General features: G+C 38.9%; 1 protein-coding gene and 1 non-coding gene across 3 annotated transcripts in view; one reads left to right on the top strand and one right to left on the bottom strand.

Annotated features, from left to right (window-relative positions):
• The window catches only part of BMP2K (BMP2 inducible kinase), a 92,914-nt gene that overhangs the window by 12,995 nt on the left and 61,866 nt on the right, over nt 1–18,053 (bottom strand). The window contains exons 10-15 of one of the 2 annotated variants that reach the window (XM_055137373.1): nt 17,175–17,335; nt 15,787–15,971; nt 11,806–11,904; nt 9,760–9,941; nt 7,737–7,894; nt 842–952 (exon numbers count right to left, since the gene is read on the bottom strand). In XM_055137373.1, coding sequence (XP_054993348.1) covers nt 842–952; nt 7,737–7,894; nt 9,760–9,941; nt 11,806–11,904; nt 15,787–15,971; nt 17,175–17,335 — 896 coding nt within the window. The remainder of the gene's footprint in view (nt 1–841; nt 953–7,736; nt 7,895–9,759; nt 9,942–11,805; nt 11,905–15,786; nt 15,972–17,174; nt 17,336–18,053) is intronic. The other variant, XM_055137374.1, reaches the window with a different exon arrangement.
• LOC129405187 (small nucleolar RNA U3) lies at nt 15,202–15,407 on the top strand. Its single transcript, XR_008630378.1, has one exon. It is a non-coding gene; the product is annotated as a small nucleolar RNA U3 (small nucleolar RNA).

Genomic DNA, 18,053 nt, shown 5'->3' with positions numbered 1-18,053 from the left:
AGCCCTGAACACAACAATAAAGTATATAAAACAAAATGACGTGACAAATACAAGATCTGGGATTAATCAGGGCTGAGAATGACTACAGAGAATGACAACATTAATACTTTTTGAATGTAGATACAAAAGCATGTATAAATCTGGAAAATCAGGGGGCTTTTTTAAAGCAAAAATTCAATACAAAAATATCTTTAATTGTATTCTAAGTGTATAAAAAAGATACTCATGCTTGCATGAGTATTTTTCAATAGCATTAAATACTAACGATTAAAAGAGATATTTCATTTACGTAAATCAGCACTTTTCTATTTGGCAAAGCACTGTAGTACTATAGCACTGTCATCCCACTGTTCATGGATTTGCCAGAGCGGGCACCAGTAACGTCTCCATTGTGAGACTTGTTGTTACTGTTTTTGGCGTATGGAATACACCATGGGTAGCTTCCCAGGCTCTGCCGTGCGGGCGGGATACTCTCGGTAGCTTGCCGGGCTCTCTGAGAGGGACGGAGGAATCGAACGAGGGTGGGCTGAGTGCAAGGCAAACGCCCTACCCGCTGCGCTATCACTCGTGATAGTTTTCTAGTTGGCAAAAGGTACAATTAAATGATCCCATGGGGAAATGACATAAGGAAGACTAGAATGACTACAACTTAAATCTATTCTATTTTCTGTAACTAATTTCTTACTTTGACATACTCTTTTAAAGAGTTGGGGTTTTGGTGGATTTTTGTTGTTGTTGTTCTTGTTTGTTTGCTTTTTTTGGTGGGGGAGCAGGGAGAATGAAGATGCTGTTGTTCTTTTATGCATTTTTTAATAATAGTGATGTTACACATGTAACTTGCCTGAGTGAGAAATGAAAGGAACAGAACCAAAAGGATCTTCTGGAGGATGGTTATGTGGATCGGAAAGTGGGTCTACATTCTTATCTGAGGATGCTCTCTCCTCCAGTCTGTCTGCAAAAATAAGATGAAACAAAACAAAAAATAAAATAAAAAGAAAATGGTTGAATTTTTTAAAAAATGATAAACAGCATAAATAAAAACAAAAATACACAAAACCACCACTTTTGTGAGAAAGAGTAGATTCAGAACTCATTTCTTTAAATATTAGGGAACATTCTTAGCTTAACACATATTTGCTGTCACAGAAGCAAACTAACAACGTACTTTCAGTATTAGGTTTTACTTATTACAATGAAGCTAATGAGAAACCCAGAGTGATTTCTTTAAACAATATTTGTCAACCTGAAACATACTGAACTTAAACCAGCTTAACAGACATGCTTACATTTTCTCTAAAAATACATGAGGAATAAAGATATCAAATGGCCAGGCATAATATAAGTAAATACTATTTTATATAACTTGTAAAATAAAAGCTAAACCTAAAAAAGTAAGTAGTTTGCATAGCTTTCAATAACTGAATTTATATTGCCTCCAAATTATTAAGCCATTTCTATGCACAGATATAAAGATATAAAAATTTTAGCAATAAACTAGGAGATTTAATGATAGTTTATTTACTCATCAAGAAACAGTTGAGCATGTAATATGCATAGCTGCTGTACCAGGCAATTAGTATACAACACCAAACAAAATAAAGATTATTGCCCTTGAAGTTTACATAATGGCATGGAAAAACAATGAATAATATCGAGAAATGCATATAGCATGTTAGGAAGGAAGTTAAAGAGAAAAGAGCAGTGCAGGGGGAAAGGAATCGGGAAGGACACAATTACAGTAATAAGTGGCGCGATCCAACAGTCCCCAGAGAGAAAGACCTGAAAGAGGAGGCAGAATAGCCAGCAGGGGGAGAGCAGAGCGAGGCCGGGAGAGCGAGAGCGAAACGCTCCCCCAGCAGCAGGCTCGGTCTGTTTGAAGATCTAAAGCACACGGAATCCTGAGCAGGAATGACTTTCTCCCTGATCTTAAACTGCACACTAACAGGTGTTCTGTCAGTGAGAAGTTCTTGACTTTTGTAAGATGCCTCTTATATCCTCTTATTCTTAGCAACCACACTTTATCCATTCTGCCTGCTTATAGTAAATTAGTGGCAGAATTTATAAAGTTCACATAGTAATCTCTGTACTGGAGCATAAAATACAAAATAAACCCTAATAATTTTTTGTTGTTTTTTTTTTATTAGAAAATGTTTATTCTTAAGAAAGAAATATTGAGGCTGGATGCTCTGGTTTTTGTTTTTTTTTTTTGTCTATACCCAGTTATGCTCAGAGTTTACTGCTTGCTCAGGAATCGCTCCTGGCAGTGCTGAGGCCCACACAGGATAGCAGGGACTGAACCCTGGTCGGCTACATGTAGGGTAAGGACCTTCCCTGGTGTACTCTCTCTGACTCCCACCAATAATTTTAAATATCAGATACTCTTAAATAAAAAAAAATCAAATGATATGTATAGCTACTTTTCAAATATATAGCCTAAAGTTCCATTTTCAAATATAAGCCCTAAAATATATTTAGGGCTCCATTTTCAAATAATTGGTTTTTCTTTAGAGCAAAACTGAGCTTGACTTGTCCAATAAAGAAACTTACCTTGTCCTGCCTTCCCCCAAACTATATTGGTAAATACAGACAATGTATATTCAAGAATTTTAGTTGATTCTGAATATAAGACACAAATTATCCCATAACATCACAATTAATCTACTCAAAAACGAAAATTCAGCAACTTATATGGATAATGGCTTTTACAGACAAAAGAATAAATTATCAATAAAGTGCAGTATTCATTGGATATTTTTGAAACGTGTTCTAATATACTTGAAAAGTTGTTTTCTGTACTGAAAATCAGTTTAGCCTAGAACAGTGAGAATTAATGTTTTATAACAAAGGATTATAAGGATTCTTTATAACTATTTTATTGTGTTTTCAAAAGTGTCAAAGAAAGTATGCAGTAGACGTTGCAAAGCACACAGTCCCTAAAGTTTTCTATTTCTGCTTTCAGTTATTCTGACGCAGTTTTAAACAGAAACAAACACATCAAGAAAAAATATTCAATTTAAGTGTTATTTTTAATTATCATATACAGCTTTATTAGCATGTGAACAAATGTAGTTTTAAAATTTTCCCAAAACAAATACCTGTACTCTCATTTGGTGTTAATAATACATTAAATGTTTTAACAAATTTCTAAAAGTTTACATGTTAACCTGAATGTTTTCGTATAAAAGACACTGAAAACTACAAACTTAAATTTTAAAAAATATCACTGAGACCAGCTATGTCCTTAACAATCATTTTGATTTAATATTTGGTCTTACAGGCACAGGTGAAAAATTCCAACCCATGAACAGTATTTATACTCTAAGCAAAGCAAAAAAACAAAAACTAGTTTCCTTTGTATATTAAATGCCTTAGCCACCTCATATTGGAAATCAACTGTTTTCTTAAATATAAAAAGTAATTTCTGTTTCTAGTTACAATATTTTAGAATTTTAGTTGTTGTGGGGGGCAGGGAGTATTTTTTGTTTGGGGGTGGGCTGGGTTTTTGTTAGGGTTTTTTTTTTTATCTTGTTTCATTCTTTGTCATTTTGGTTTCGGGTTTGGATTCCCTGCCAGGAGCTGACACTCAGCAGTGCTCAGGGGACCAGGCTTCCCTCCTGCAGACCCTGAGCTCTTGCCCTAGACTCTGCCTTTGGTTCGGGGCACAGCTGGTCGTGCTCAGAGAGCACTCCGGGCAGAGCCTGAGGAACCACAGAGAGGGCCGAGGATCAAACCCAGCTGGCTGCACGCTAAGGCAAGCGCAGTGCCCTACCTGCGGGACTCCAGCCCTAGACTTTTATTGTCTTAAAATCCATCACGATTTAAATACAAACCCCGAATAATACATACAGGTGAAATATTCCTGGCTAGCCTATCCCTTTACCCTTTTAAAAAACTGGCATGACATTCTAAAATTAAAGCCTCAAGTAGCAATGTATCAGTTTGATCATTACATGGGCAATGCCTACATTTTTTAAGGATCATTCACAAGTGTCCATTTTCTCATTTGAAAAGTATTCCATACACCAAACACAATTATTTAGAAATGACTTTGAAAAAGTATTGATAAATATCCATGCTGAAACCTGAAATCAATATAATGTTGTAACGCTTGAATATAAAGAAGAAAAGCTATGCTGAAAAAAAAAGTAAATTTGATATTTCAACCATCAACAATCCATTTAAAAATGTTAGGAAGACTGAGGCTGGAGTGATAGCACAGCGGGTAGGGCGTTTGCCTTGCAAATGGCCAACCAGGGTTCGATTCCCAGCATCCCATATGGTCCCCTGAGCACCGCCAGGAGTGGTTCCTGAGTGCAGGACCAGGAGTAACCCCTGTGCATTGCCAGGTGTGACCCAAAAAGCAAAAAAAAAAAAAAAAAAAAAAAAAAAAAATTAAAAAAATTTTTAAAAAATAAAAATGTTAGGAAGAGCGGACCAAACAGTAATAAGCACCAACAAATCATTTTTTCTTTATACTTCTAATTCTAGTCTTCTACTAAAACTCTTATCAAGAAGTCTTTTGTTGGGGGCTGGAGTGATAGCACCGCCGGTAGGGTGTTTCCCTTGCACGCGGACAACCCGGGTTCGATTCCCAGCATCCCATATGGTCCCCCGAGCACGGCCAGGAGTAATTCCTGAGTGCATGAGCCAGGAGTAACCCCTGTGCATTGCCGGGTGTAACCCAAAAAAAGCAAATTAAAAAAAAAAAAGTCTTTTGTTCCATGAGTGAACATTAAACCCTGTCAAGATAAAATATAGGTATCCCATTGCTTGCTAAGTGAGAGGTGCTAAAAGTGACTAATATAATTAAATGAAATTCTGGGAGGAAATTTTTATGAAATATATGCTATATATCATTGATTTCTTTACTAATTTTATCAAAGACATTCACCTTTGTTTTTTTATTGGGTTTTTTTTTTTTTTTTTTGGTCTTTGGGTCACACTCGGCAATGAACAGGGGTTACTCCTGGCTCTGCACTCAGGAATTACTCCTGGCGATGCTTGAGAGACCACATGGGATGCTGGGAATCAAACCCAGGTCGGCTGTGTGCAAGGCAAACGCCCTCCCCGCTGTGCTAGCGCTTCAGCCCCCGACATTCACTCTGTTATTATGACTATCAATTACTTAGGGAACAAGATATTTCTTTCCATTTTCTTTACTGAGATCATTTGTCACTTCTGCTGTAGACAAATTTAACCACAAATCCCTTCTAATTTGGTTACTTACCAACTGAAACATGACAACTTAAGATATATTTTTTAAATACCAGTTAAAGGTCTATAAGCTCAAAAGGTCTATATGCTAAAAGTATTAGCCTCAAAACTTATTCAGAAGATCGGGGATTGGAAAATGGCATTTACTGCGTGGCAAAACGTTTATTTAAAGATGCTATTTTATTTAATCCTGCTGACAACACTACTGAGATGTTATTATGCCAGCTGATTAAGGAGCAAATCATAATAGCAATTAAGTACTGCAAACTTGCCTGAAATTATAGGCTTTCTAAATGGCATTGTCAAAAATCAGAATTCATTCTTTGAGGTACAATATACTGAATCTGAAGTATGTCCTCATAGTGAGAATGAATCCAACAGCCCAGGGTCTGAGGGGTTTTCCAAGAGGCTGTGAAACTCCAAGTCTGGTGAGCAGATCAAGTTCCTCCTGCACTTTCATTTGGAACTATATATAATCTTTTCAAACTGAGACAGCAGTGAATTATGAACTCCTGACTTCTCTTTGGTGTACACACACAAGTATAACCACATACACAAATTCTACCAGTTCCAGACCTTGCAGGTGAAAGCAAAGAGCTGGCTGGGGGCTTGCCAGGCAGGAGCGGGAGTGTGTTCTAGGCAGGGGCCAGCTGAGGCGCCCCTAATGGACGGTCCCTGAACAAAACTGGTCTTGAGTTCCCTCCACCCCTTAAAAAATAATTTTACATATTAAAATCAATTGATTAAGAATGTATAAATGAATCTTCATCTGTCTTTCCCATCTATGTAAAATAAATAAAATGGGTATAAGGATCTTAGAATAATATACTTTTTTTTTTTCTTCTTGGGTCACACCCGGCGATGCACAGGGGTTACTCCTGGCTCTGTACTCAGGAATCACCCCTGGCGGTGCTCAGGGGACCATATGGGATGCTGGAAATAGAACCCGGGTCGGCCACATGTGAGGCAAACGCCCTACCCACTGTGCTATTGCTCCAGCCCAATAATACATCTTTAGACGTTAAGGTATAACATAATATTATTTCTAACTTATACCTAAGAAGTAGAAAACCCTGATTTATAACCCCTTAGTTACTACCCTGGTCAGAACACATTAAAATTGATATTTTCTGTCCTGCTTTAAAATAGTCCTATAAATTGTGATAATTTGTATAATCAACTGTCTTCCCAACAATCTCCCCAAAAGAAAGGTTAGTTTCTTTTTTAAACCCCTGCCTTTGTGGCAACTCAGTGTAAGTTCTGGAAAATGTCAAATAAACAAAAAAGTCTAATTTTTTTCCTTAAAAAAAATGTCAAGATTTGGGGACTTTTCTTGGGGGGAGGAGAAGGCCAAGGGGCAGTGCTCAGGGCTTACCCCTGCCTCTGCACACAGGGACCACTCCTGGTAGGCTCAAGGTGTATGCGGGATGCCGGGGACAGAACCCAAGTCAGCCATGGACAGGGCAGTGGCCCTCCCGACCCGCTGTACTATCACTTTGGCCCTGGTTTTACCATTGTTAAAAAAAATTTATTAAAGGCTCAGAACTCATTTTTAATCTGCTCTAAATCAATGTAACTTTTCATAATCTTACAATGAACAGGTGAAATACATATTTAAATACCAAACAATAATTCTTCACATAAACTTGGATATTCATAAATTTAACACAAATTCAGAACAAAACATTTCATCTGATATTCTCATGAGGTCAGTTACCAAAAATAAAATAGAAACTATAACTAGGGATTACTAAGACTTTCTTTTCACTATGCAGGAGGGGAAAACACACACACACACACACACACGCGCACACACACCATAAACACACAGATACATGCCTCAGAAAACTGAAAATTTACCATACACCAGTTTTGTTCCTGTTTTGCTTTGTCCTATAGATACCCCATATGTCTTTTGAAAAAACAACTTTTCTAAAATATGTAAGGTGAGAGGTAGTTTAAAAGGCAATGATTCCAAGTAAAAACATTGAGATATCTGATTTAACGTGGGAACAAATTTATTTAACTTTTAACATAACCGGACAACAAAGCAGCCCTCAATCATTAAAAGGGCATTACAAAACATTAACATAATGTAGTAGCCCGAGTTTTCTTTCAGGCACTTTCAAAGGGCATTTTAGACCCACAATATCTTCTGAGTGTGCAAGAAAACAGAGCTACAAAATGAGTAGTAAGGCAAGATATAAATGACTCCTTTTTTATTTGAACATTAATTTTTCATATTTGGAAGATTTAATTTCAGCATCCAACAATATGTAGATGTAAGTGTTAAGAACCAGCGTGTTACCAGCAATCCTGGATTGAATAGCTACTGCCAAGCGACTGATTTCTAAGTGCATAGCATAGTTTGATACTACAGGGAAAGGAAGACGGCCTGTTTTGTTCCCCTCAAATGCACAGAAAGAATTTCCTATTCACCACCTCAAGACAGTCTTTGGCCATGCTGAATAACCAGTTGTTATTTTACTGTGAAGCAAAATAAGCCTTCAAGTGTCCCTTACTTGATCTTAGAAGGTCAAATTCTCTGTCCAATAGTTCCTCTTCTGTTAACTTGGAGAAATTATCCTCGCCAAAAGGATTCCACCCTGACATGTCAGGTGGGTTACTGATATTCTTCTGATTTGTGATATTTGCAACTGTCTCTTTAGCAGGAACTGATCTACAGTAATATAATAAGGAAGAAAAAGATATGAAAATTAGAACCTAAGAAATCTAAGTGCCCCAGAGTTCACAATTTAAAGTTGCTTAGACCGTAGCTCACTTATTATGGCAGAGATCATGGGCAGACCAGGGCATGAATTAATTAAGCAGAAAGCCCCTGGGACTCTTCCGTCTTCCCACCCACCCTTTCCTCCTCCCTTTCTTTCTTCTTCCCTCTTTCCCCATTTTCCCCCCTTCACAAACAGGCTGAGCTGGGAGGGTTCTACTGCAAACCATATGCATTAATTAGCATGTCAAGACATTCAGTAAACAAGCATATTAACTAATGTTGAAGTTTCTCATGCCTAATTCTTAGTCATCTGAGGGTGCTTTTCCCCAGTTAATGTTTCATAACCTGGAAGCTCTACCAGCTACTAAAAAATATTAGCAAAGATTCTTAACAGTCAATAGATTAATCTTAATGTAGATAAGGTAACACAGTTACAATGTCAATGTTTATGGTTTTTACACCCATGAATGTTATGTTATTGCTTCTTCGAATTTTTTTTTTCTGCAATGCCAGGTCTCAAACATTCAAGCAAGCACTTTTATCACTTTCATCACTGGTATGCGCCATAAATCAAGCCCTAGCTGATCGATTTCTTAAATTAAGAAATTCTAAAGTATTTCCCATGTCAAACTTAAGTCTGATAGAATTTATATCATAGCTCCTTAACATAATGTACTGTCTTTAGTATAAACACGCACATGCATGTTTTCAGTAATCCCACAAAAGTTAACTCTACTAGCCAACGTATCTAGATTTATTTATTTACTCCTAGTGTGGGGACTACACCTGGCAGTGCTCAGGGAACCTAGAGGTGGCAGGGATTAAAACCCCGGAGACCTGCCTGCAAAATAGACTCTCTAGTCTTTTGTGTACTCTCCTATCAGACTCTAGACTAAATAATGTAACTTAATAATCAAAATAAAATATTTACCAGCTATGCTATTTCCAAACTGCTAGGAGCAATAGCACAGAGGGGGGTGTTTGCCTTGCATGCAGCTGACCTGAGTTTGATTCCTCCTTCCACACGGCAGGGCCTGGCAAAAGCTACTTGTGGTGTATTCGATATGCCAAAAATAGTAACAACAAGTCTCACAATGGAGACATTACTGGTGCCTGCTCGAGCAAATCGATGAGCAACAGGACGACAGTGCTACAGTGCTATTTCCAATAAGCTTCTGTATCTTTATTTTTCTCTGGGGGTGCTGGGACACACCTGGCAGTGTTAAAGCTTAATCCTGGTTTTCTGCTCAAGAATCAGATTGGGCTCAGGGGACCACATGGGGTGCCAGGGATCAAACCCAGGCCAGCCACATACAAGGCTACCCACTGAACTATAACTCCAATCATTCTACTATCTTTAAAAAAAAAAAAGTACATTAAAGTTTCCATATCTGTACAAACAAAATTAATCAATCTATACTAGGAACTGTTATCAAATTAACTGCAATAATATATAATTTTTAAAGTAAACTAACATGTCTATGATGTTCTTTTATTATTGAAGTGGTGTGATAAGGTTTTGTTTCTACTGAAATTATACTCTCTTGCAAAGGCTATGCCAGATCTCCTTAGCCTTTATCTATCTTTCTTAGTTTTCAATGCTGCTGCGTAATGCCAAGTCTGTGTGCAAAAAGCAATCAGAAGAACTGACTGAAATGAAAGCAAGAGTGGTGGTAGTCACTGGGAGCAGAAGAGATGCCAGTAGGTTGTGGAGAGATGGACTCTAAATTAATACAGAAGTCAGCTACGACTCCATTTCATATTTACATCTACTTTCCAATAATTTCCTTTGCACTCACTAGAAAAATACTTGCCTATTGGCACTATAAGAGGAGTCCAGTATGGTTCCCTGAGCTGGATGTGATGAAGAATATGAAACTAAAGCTGGCGAGAACTCCTGAGGGGAGCTAAGATATTCCGGTGACGTCTGCTGCTGCGACTGCTGATGGTGAGCGAGCAACTGCTGCTGCAGGAAAGCCTGCTGATACTGCTGCATCTGAAACGAGAAACGCAGTGACTCCAAACAACGACCAAACCACCATAATCCTACCAGCATCACGTGTCTCCCGCATTTCTTCCTTTTTAGGTTGACTTCAAAATCAGAAACCACAAAAATAATTTCTATCCAAATTTACCAGTTACACATGCGGGGTGGGGGTCTGGGGAGGTCGGGGGGAGGGGGAGGTATACTGTGATTCTTGGTGGTGGAATATGTGCACTGGTGAAGGGATGGGTGTTCGAGCATTGTATAACTGAGACTTAAACCTGAAAGCTTTGTAACTTTCCACATGGTGATTCTATAAAAGAATAAAAAAATTTTTTAAAAAATAATAATTTCTATCCAAAGGAGCAGCTCACTACTATATAACTAGTCTGAGACAGTATGACGTTAAGCACATTTGTACCACTGGCTGTCCGGGAGGCCGCGCTGTGTGTACCCCCTGATGCTCAAGGCCTTCTCCTGGCTCTGTGCTCCAGGCTCACTCCTGAGGTGCACGGGAGACCACAGGTGGTGCTGGGGATCAACTGGGTGGGCACATGCCAGACAAGCACCTTAACTCCTGTCCTAGCTCTAAGGCCCAAATCCTTTAAACAGTTTGAGAAAAAAAAAAAAAGGCACAGTCACTGGTATGTGGTGGTTATTAAAAAATTAAAACTCTCTAAAACACACGCAGTTTTTCTTGTGAATTTTATTTTTGTTCAATAGACTTGCTAAGTAAAAGGGAAATATAATGATTACTGATAATAAATCACTTCTGTTATACTATAAAAAAATCAGAAAAATTTTTCAGTTATGATGCATTTTCAGGCATATCCAGTTCAGCACAATTTAAAGTTGCGTGAAAACAGATGACAAGCATTGATCAAATACATGTCAATTAATTAACTGGAGCACTGACGCAGCGATCCAGAACAATATTGCTCCTCCTTTTTCCTGCGGATCTCCTCAGCTCCCTTCCTTCCTGTAGTCTCCATGGAATATCCTGGTAGTCACAGTGGGCCGTCTGAGCCCAGCTGCAGGGGCTTAGAGCAAGCACTTTAGAGGTCACAGTTCAAATCCACTGTGACACACACACACACTGAGTGTGATCCTGATAGCTCTGTTGTGTGGGCCTGAAAGCTCGAGGTCTGCAATCTCTGGCACAACAAATGATTACCAGTCTCCCTGAAGTCAGATGTGTGCTGTAAACAACACCCCCCGCCCCCCGACACACACACACATGCCACCAAAAACCAGAAAGTACAACTAAGAAGATATGCGAGCACCACAACCATAATTTGTGTGCATTAACAAGAGTGACCCCCACATAGCAAGTACATGGAGTAATCTCATTCTAAATCACCGTGTCAGTCTCCAGTTAATTAATTGGCACTTGGCAAGCTCAGAGAGTACTGAAGACCAACCAGGTATGTGGGCATCACAATTTGATGAGTGACCCCAACCAGCACCGAAGCTAGAAATGGACGAGCACCATCATCAGACTTATGCATAAGTAACCCCAGTCATTCAACAGCAGCGAGGTCAGGAGCAACAAAGTGAAGGAGCAGGGGTGGGGTGGTTAACTGGAATGATTTTTAATGGTGAAACTATAAATTCTGCGCTGGAGCGACAGTACAGGAGTCGAGATGCTTGTCTTGCATCTCAACCTGGCCAGCCCAGGTTCAATCCTTGGCACTGCACACGGTCCTCTGAGCACTTTCGGGAGTAGCCCTGCATGAGAGCCCAAGTAGCCTAAGCACTGCCCGCCGTGGCCAAAATACAAGCATGATAGTAATAATACAAACAAAAATAAAAAATGCCATCCATACTGTGAATTCCCATCCCGTGATGTGCATGAGACCAGCCTCTAGACACTCACCATCGCAGGGTACTGTGCCGGAGAAGGCTGTGCCTGATACCGTGAATGCATTAAGAACTGTTGCTGAAGCATCTGCTGCTGCTGAATTGCATGCTGATACTACAATGTGGAAAAATAATTCATTAATATAACTTTTTATATCAGTCTTTCTTATAAATTATGACAATGATTCAAGTCTAAATGCCACTGTAAAATTGTTATAGTTGCTAAGTGACTAACATATATATTAGGCTTCTTTTCAAAATTATCGTCACCTAACATTGGTTCAAGTAATCTCAATCTAAACTTCTTTATCAGCTGATGGAGACCCCTGAAGCAACTTGTATCCAGACCTCATCCCAGCAAATTCCCACTCTCCTCTATCTCCTTGAACCAATTCTTCCAGCCATCCAGTGGCCCCACCTACTTTCTAGCCTCCACCAAATATCCGTTAGTTAAGACAAGAGGAGGGAGATGTTCAGAAGAGCCATACACAGATCTAGATTAAGAACTAATATGCTTGTACGTGGCCGACCCGGGTTCAATTCCCAGCATCCCATAATCCCATATGGTCCCCTGAGCACCACCGGGAGTAATTCCTGAGTGCAAAGCCAAGAGTAACTCCTGTGCATCACCAGGTGTGACTCAAAAGGCAAAAAAAAAAAAAAGAGGCAGGGCAGGAGAGGTAGCACACGGGGCATGTCAAAGGCAGGGCACACCCACATAGCACTGGGTCCCGAGACTCCTAGCACTTCACCCAACCCCATCCAAAACAACTGACTGCAGAAAATAAAAGAATTGATAGTGACAATCAGTAAACAGAATTTAGTGAAACTAGAAATTTGTAAGTTCTAATAAAGCCAAAGAACAGAAAAAAAGAATACATATATATTTTTAATGCTCTCCACTAAGCACAACCCTTCACATTCCAACCCAAGAGAAAAAAACCTAGAACAATACCACTTCTGAAAGCCTACAGTAACCACTGCAACAACAGTATTGTTATTACAATATAGAAAAACTCAATATACACTTATCATAATCAATTACAGAGCATTTTTATGGGAGCAAATGACTAGAACATTCTTTCTTCCTAAGGTCGTGCTGCAAACCATTCCAAGAGAATTAAGTATCTCACAGAATGTATTCACATTCACATAAAATACTTAATCACTGGTAACTTGAAAATGGAGCAAAATGTTTACTTGGATCTATAGTTCAATCTAAACCAGGATCCAATATGGAAATTCAGTGATATCCAATAACTCTACGAATTTAACATTACTTTCCTATTAAAAGTTAAAAAAAAAAACACTACCAGCATATGGAATGGTATAATACATTAAAAACCCTAAAGCCTTCATAAATAGTAATAATAATAATAAAAACATTAAAAACAATAAAAATACAAAATAAGATGACAGTATAAAAATCAACATACAGAAATGTGTTGCATTTCTATAAGCAAACAATGAGGCAAAAGAAAAAAAATTTTTTTCAATTTTTTATTAGAGAATCACTGTGATATACAGTTACAAACAGTGATCATTTACCCATCCCTCCACCAGTGCCCATTCACCTCCACCAATGATCCCAGTAGCCCTCTCACCACCCCTACACCACCCCCCACCACCCCACCCTGCCTCTGAGGCAGGGCATTCCCCTTGTTCTCTCTCCTTTTGGGTGTTATAGTTTGCAATAGAGGTATTGAGTGGCCTCATGTTCGGCCTATAGTCTGCTTTCAGCTCGAATCTCCCAACCCGAATGGGTCCTCCCAACAGCCTCTAAGTGGTGTTTCCTTCTCTATCTGAGCCGCCTTTTACCCCAGCATGTAAGGCCAGTTTCTAAGCTGTGGGGCAGACCTCATAGTCCTTATCTCTACTACTCTTGGGTGTTAGTCTCCCACTCTGTTATTTTATATTCCACAGATGAGTTCGATCTTTCTATGTCTGTCTCTCTCTCTCTCTGTGACTCATTTCACTTAACATGATACTTTCAACGTTGATCCACTTATATGCAAATTTCATGACTTCATCTTTTCTAAGAACTGCATAGTATTCCATTGTATAGATATACCAAATTTTCTTTAACCAGTCATCTGTTTTTGGGCACTCCAGAGAAAAAGAATTTTAAAATCCCACTCATAACTATAACCCTTCAATCAACTACCTGGGAATCAACTTAAAAAAAAAAAGGAACACTTACAAAAATAAAACTATAAATTACAATCAAAACATAGTTCTTATTCAAGGATTGGGAGAATTAACATCATTTAAATGACCATCCCACCCAAAATACCATACAGATTTACTGCAGTTCCCATCAAAATTTCCATGGCATTTTTTTTAGATATAGTTCAAAAACTATAATTTATAGAGTAATAAAACTCTCCAAAGTAATCCTGAGAAAAATATGGGAGGCTTTGCTCTCCCTGACTTTAAAGTACACCATAAAGCCACTGCAATCAAAACTATGCAATACTGCAACAACGGGAAGATCCTCAGACAAATGAAATAGAACTGAGAATCCCAGTAAAAATCTCAGATGTGTAAGCTAATCTTCAACAGGAGAGCTAAATATATCAAGCAGAGCAAGGAAAGTACCCGTAACAAATGATGCTGGAAAACTGGTTAACCACATGCAAAAAAAATTTAAGTGGACCCTTATCACACCATACACAAACTTTTTTTTTAATGAAGCAAGGTAGTTTTTATTGAATGAAACTTACTTAGATGTGAGAATAGAGAAACAGAGGACATATGTGTTTGAAAGAGAACACGGGCTTCACCAGAGTAGAAAAAGCAAAGAGACAGAGAGACAAGCAAGCAGAATAAGTGTCCATGAGAGAATATAGCTCTGAAGAAGGTTAATTTAAGTGGATTAAAGACATTAGTATGAGATCCAAACTATACAGACAAAAAAAGGAAAACAGACAGAACCCTCCATGAAACTAGTAACTTCAGAGACATCGTCAATGATCCAATGCCACTAGTTTGTTTTTTTTTAAAAAAAGCAGACACAACCACTAATCAGTGGGACTACATCAAACTGAAAAGGTTCTGCGATATGAAACAATGACTGAAATAAAATGACACCTTACTGAGTAGGAGAAACTATTGTCTCACCACAGATCTAATAAAACAAAGGTACATACAAGATTTATACAGCGCTCAAAAAAACAAACCCATCCAAAAATTTTTAAAAAAAACAAAAAACACTTCCCCATACAGACAAAAAATGGCCATATATATATACTCCCCAAAAGATGATCATTACCACTCACCATCAAGGTCATGCAAATCAAAATGACAATGAAATATCAACTCATACCAGTGAGAATGGCACATGTCAAAACAAACAAACAAAAACCACCTGGAGTTGACCAGTGCTGGAAGGAATATAAGAAAGCGTGAAATCAAGACTTTATTTCCAGGGACCATTTCTATAGTTCGTTACTCAACACGTTTCTCGGGTCATGTAGAGAAAACCACAAAGAGCAGCCGGAGCGTCCTCTCCGGAGCATGAACCCGGCTCTGGGTGTGGCTTTTAACTACCTTTTGCCATTAAAGATGACTCTTCTCTTCTCTTTGGAAAAGTGAGAGGGAGGATGTAGTCTGAATGGTTTTGGAGGAAAAAAGAAAGAAAAAGGAAAAGAAAAAAGAGGGGGAAAAAAATAAAATCCTGCAATTCACTACCCAAAGGGTGGAACTGGAAGGAATCCTGTTGAGCAGAGTAAAGGGAAAAAAGAAAACTATTAAATGATCTCACTCATACGGGGTTTGAGTTATAGAGAAACAATATTAGAAAGAAACACCAAGGAATGAAAGTGAGCACTGAAAAAGACCCTCAAGAGTCTACCCACGGCACTGGGTCTGCTGAGTGGAAGAGGCGATGTGGGGAGGGATACTGATATTCTCAGGGACCCGGAACGGCAACCCTGCATTCCTGAAACACTGCTACTCAGACTAATCACAGTGCCAAGATACACGCTCGCGCAGTTACCTGCTGCATATAAGCATCCTGCAGCAGCGGGTGCTGCTGGTGTGGGTGAGGCTGCTGCAAGTGCAGCTGCTGCAACCGCCAGTCGCCCTGCTGCAGCTGCTGGAGCACTCGATGCTGCGGGGGAGGCTGCTGAGGCTGCCCCTGGCCCAGCAGAAACTCCGGGCCATGTCCAGGTCGCAGTGGTCCTGAAAGAGGTTTCGTGTATTACACATGACTTTCTGCAAAATGGCCAGGTTTCACATTCCAGTGACTCATTTAACCACGGCAACTTAGCTCTGATTTTACCACACGAGCACTTTCATGTGCGTATATTCCGGAGGGGTTATCTGTTACAAGACGTATGAAAGGTGAAATTGCCAGCTACAATACCAAACCAGTCAATGTCATAAATGTTTCACCTTTCAAAATTCTTCCCTCCATAAGTACATTATCCATTGTCAGTTACATTTTTCTCAACTATATCATGCACTGTCACTAGTATGAACCTTAATATTATTTAGTCCTGTTAAAAAATCCTATAAAATAGGTACTAGCATTTTTATCACACAAATTATTAAGGACTTAAAATCCAGCTTCATAAGAATCTAGTTCAGGCTCTTCGATACAAATACCGCCCTCACTGGAAACATCTTAACATTAAGACAGAATAGATCTATCATAAAATGAAAAACAAAGCATTTGTTTGTTGGTTTTTTGGTTTTGTTTTTTGCTTTTTGGGTCACATCTGGTGATGACAGGGGTTACTCCTGGCTTTGCACTCAAGAACTACTCCTGGCGGTGCTCAGGAGACCATATGGGATGCTGGGAATTGAATCTGGGTTGGCCGTGTGCAAGGCAAACGCCCTACCCACTGTGCTATTGCTCCAGCCCCAAAACATTGTTTTCTTGAGGTAAAGCTTCAGGTTATATACAGAGACCTCAGAAAACACATTTATTCTCACATATCAGGGATAATCCTTGAGGGAAAAAATTCTAAGTATTGAATCCTAATGCTTGGATTTTTTTATATTAGAAAAACAATTTTTCTCCAATGAGTTAAGAATATGTTGCCATGCCCATGATATCCACTTTATCAAGAGCTCCAGGCTGAGTGGAATGACACAGTTCTTCCTTCCAAATAACACAGACCTTCTCAACTTGGCACTTTTTTTTTTATAAACTTCAAACCCTACTAGTCGATAATATTAAGGAAGGATATATATATATATATATATTGGAAGTAACCTTTGACTACAACTTTAGAAAAACAATTAGTGACTTGTTAATATAAGCAGAATGTTTTTTGAAGCTTATGTTACCCACTTCACACTATCAATCAAGTTTGTAACTTATATTCCAAGAAAATCAAGCAATAAAGATGTTTAACTTAAGGATGACAGCTATTTCACCTTTTGGTCTGTGGTTATCCAATTCTCCAGGAGCGGGGACTTTCACAGGCGTGGCTGAGTTCTGGATGGTCAGCACACTGGGGGCGGAAGGAGTAGAGTTGGCCTTTGGTCTTTGTCGTGGTGCGATTGAGGTCTCTGTTGGTCCAATGGTATCTGTTATTCTACAACAGAAGAATACAGTTCACTCCAAATGCCATAATTGACTACTTCACTATTTTTTCTGTAAAGTACATTTCAACAAAAGAATTTTAATAATTATTGATAATCATGAGTCCTCTTGACTTCTAAGCCTCTCAACTGTCAAGTATTGAATATCTACTGCAAATAGGAAAACAAACAATAACACATTTTCCTTAACCCAATTATTCTGGCTTGCCAATAAAGTTAGCCCCCCTCCCAAAAGAAACATATAAAAAATTCCTTAAGAGATGGAACAAAGATAAACAGAAAAATAAGACAGAAACAGCTGGAAACATTTTCCCTTAGCATAGACTCTAGAACTAATAAAGACAGCCCTAGTGTATGTAAAACAAAAGAAGCCAAAACTCCTAACAAATGAAGCTCCTCCTACTACTTGAATCTTTGCCTTTGCTTTAGTTAGAAAACTAAAGCGGAAATGAAACAAAACTTGACCCAGCGGGGCTTAGTTTAGACCACAGATATGGTTAAGTAACGCAGTTTTGAAAGAAAGAACCTAAGCATAATTGGAGGAGAGATAAGGGTTTTGTCCCCTACCCCGCTAAGCAGGGACACGGCCAGAGAAGCCAGGAAGTGAGACAACTCGTGTCTGGCACTCACTGATCACAGCTCAGTCAGTACGGAGAGCTCGACTGGGTCACTTCTGAACTGAGTCAAGAACAGCCCCTGAGCACCTTTGGG

Source organism: Sorex araneus, chromosome 5, assembly GCF_027595985.1.
Source record: "Sorex araneus isolate mSorAra2 chromosome 5, mSorAra2.pri, whole genome shotgun sequence".
NCBI classification, from domain to species: Eukaryota; Metazoa; Chordata; class Mammalia; order Eulipotyphla; family Soricidae; genus Sorex; species Sorex araneus.
This window is presented reverse-complemented; position numbering and strand designations above follow the sequence as displayed.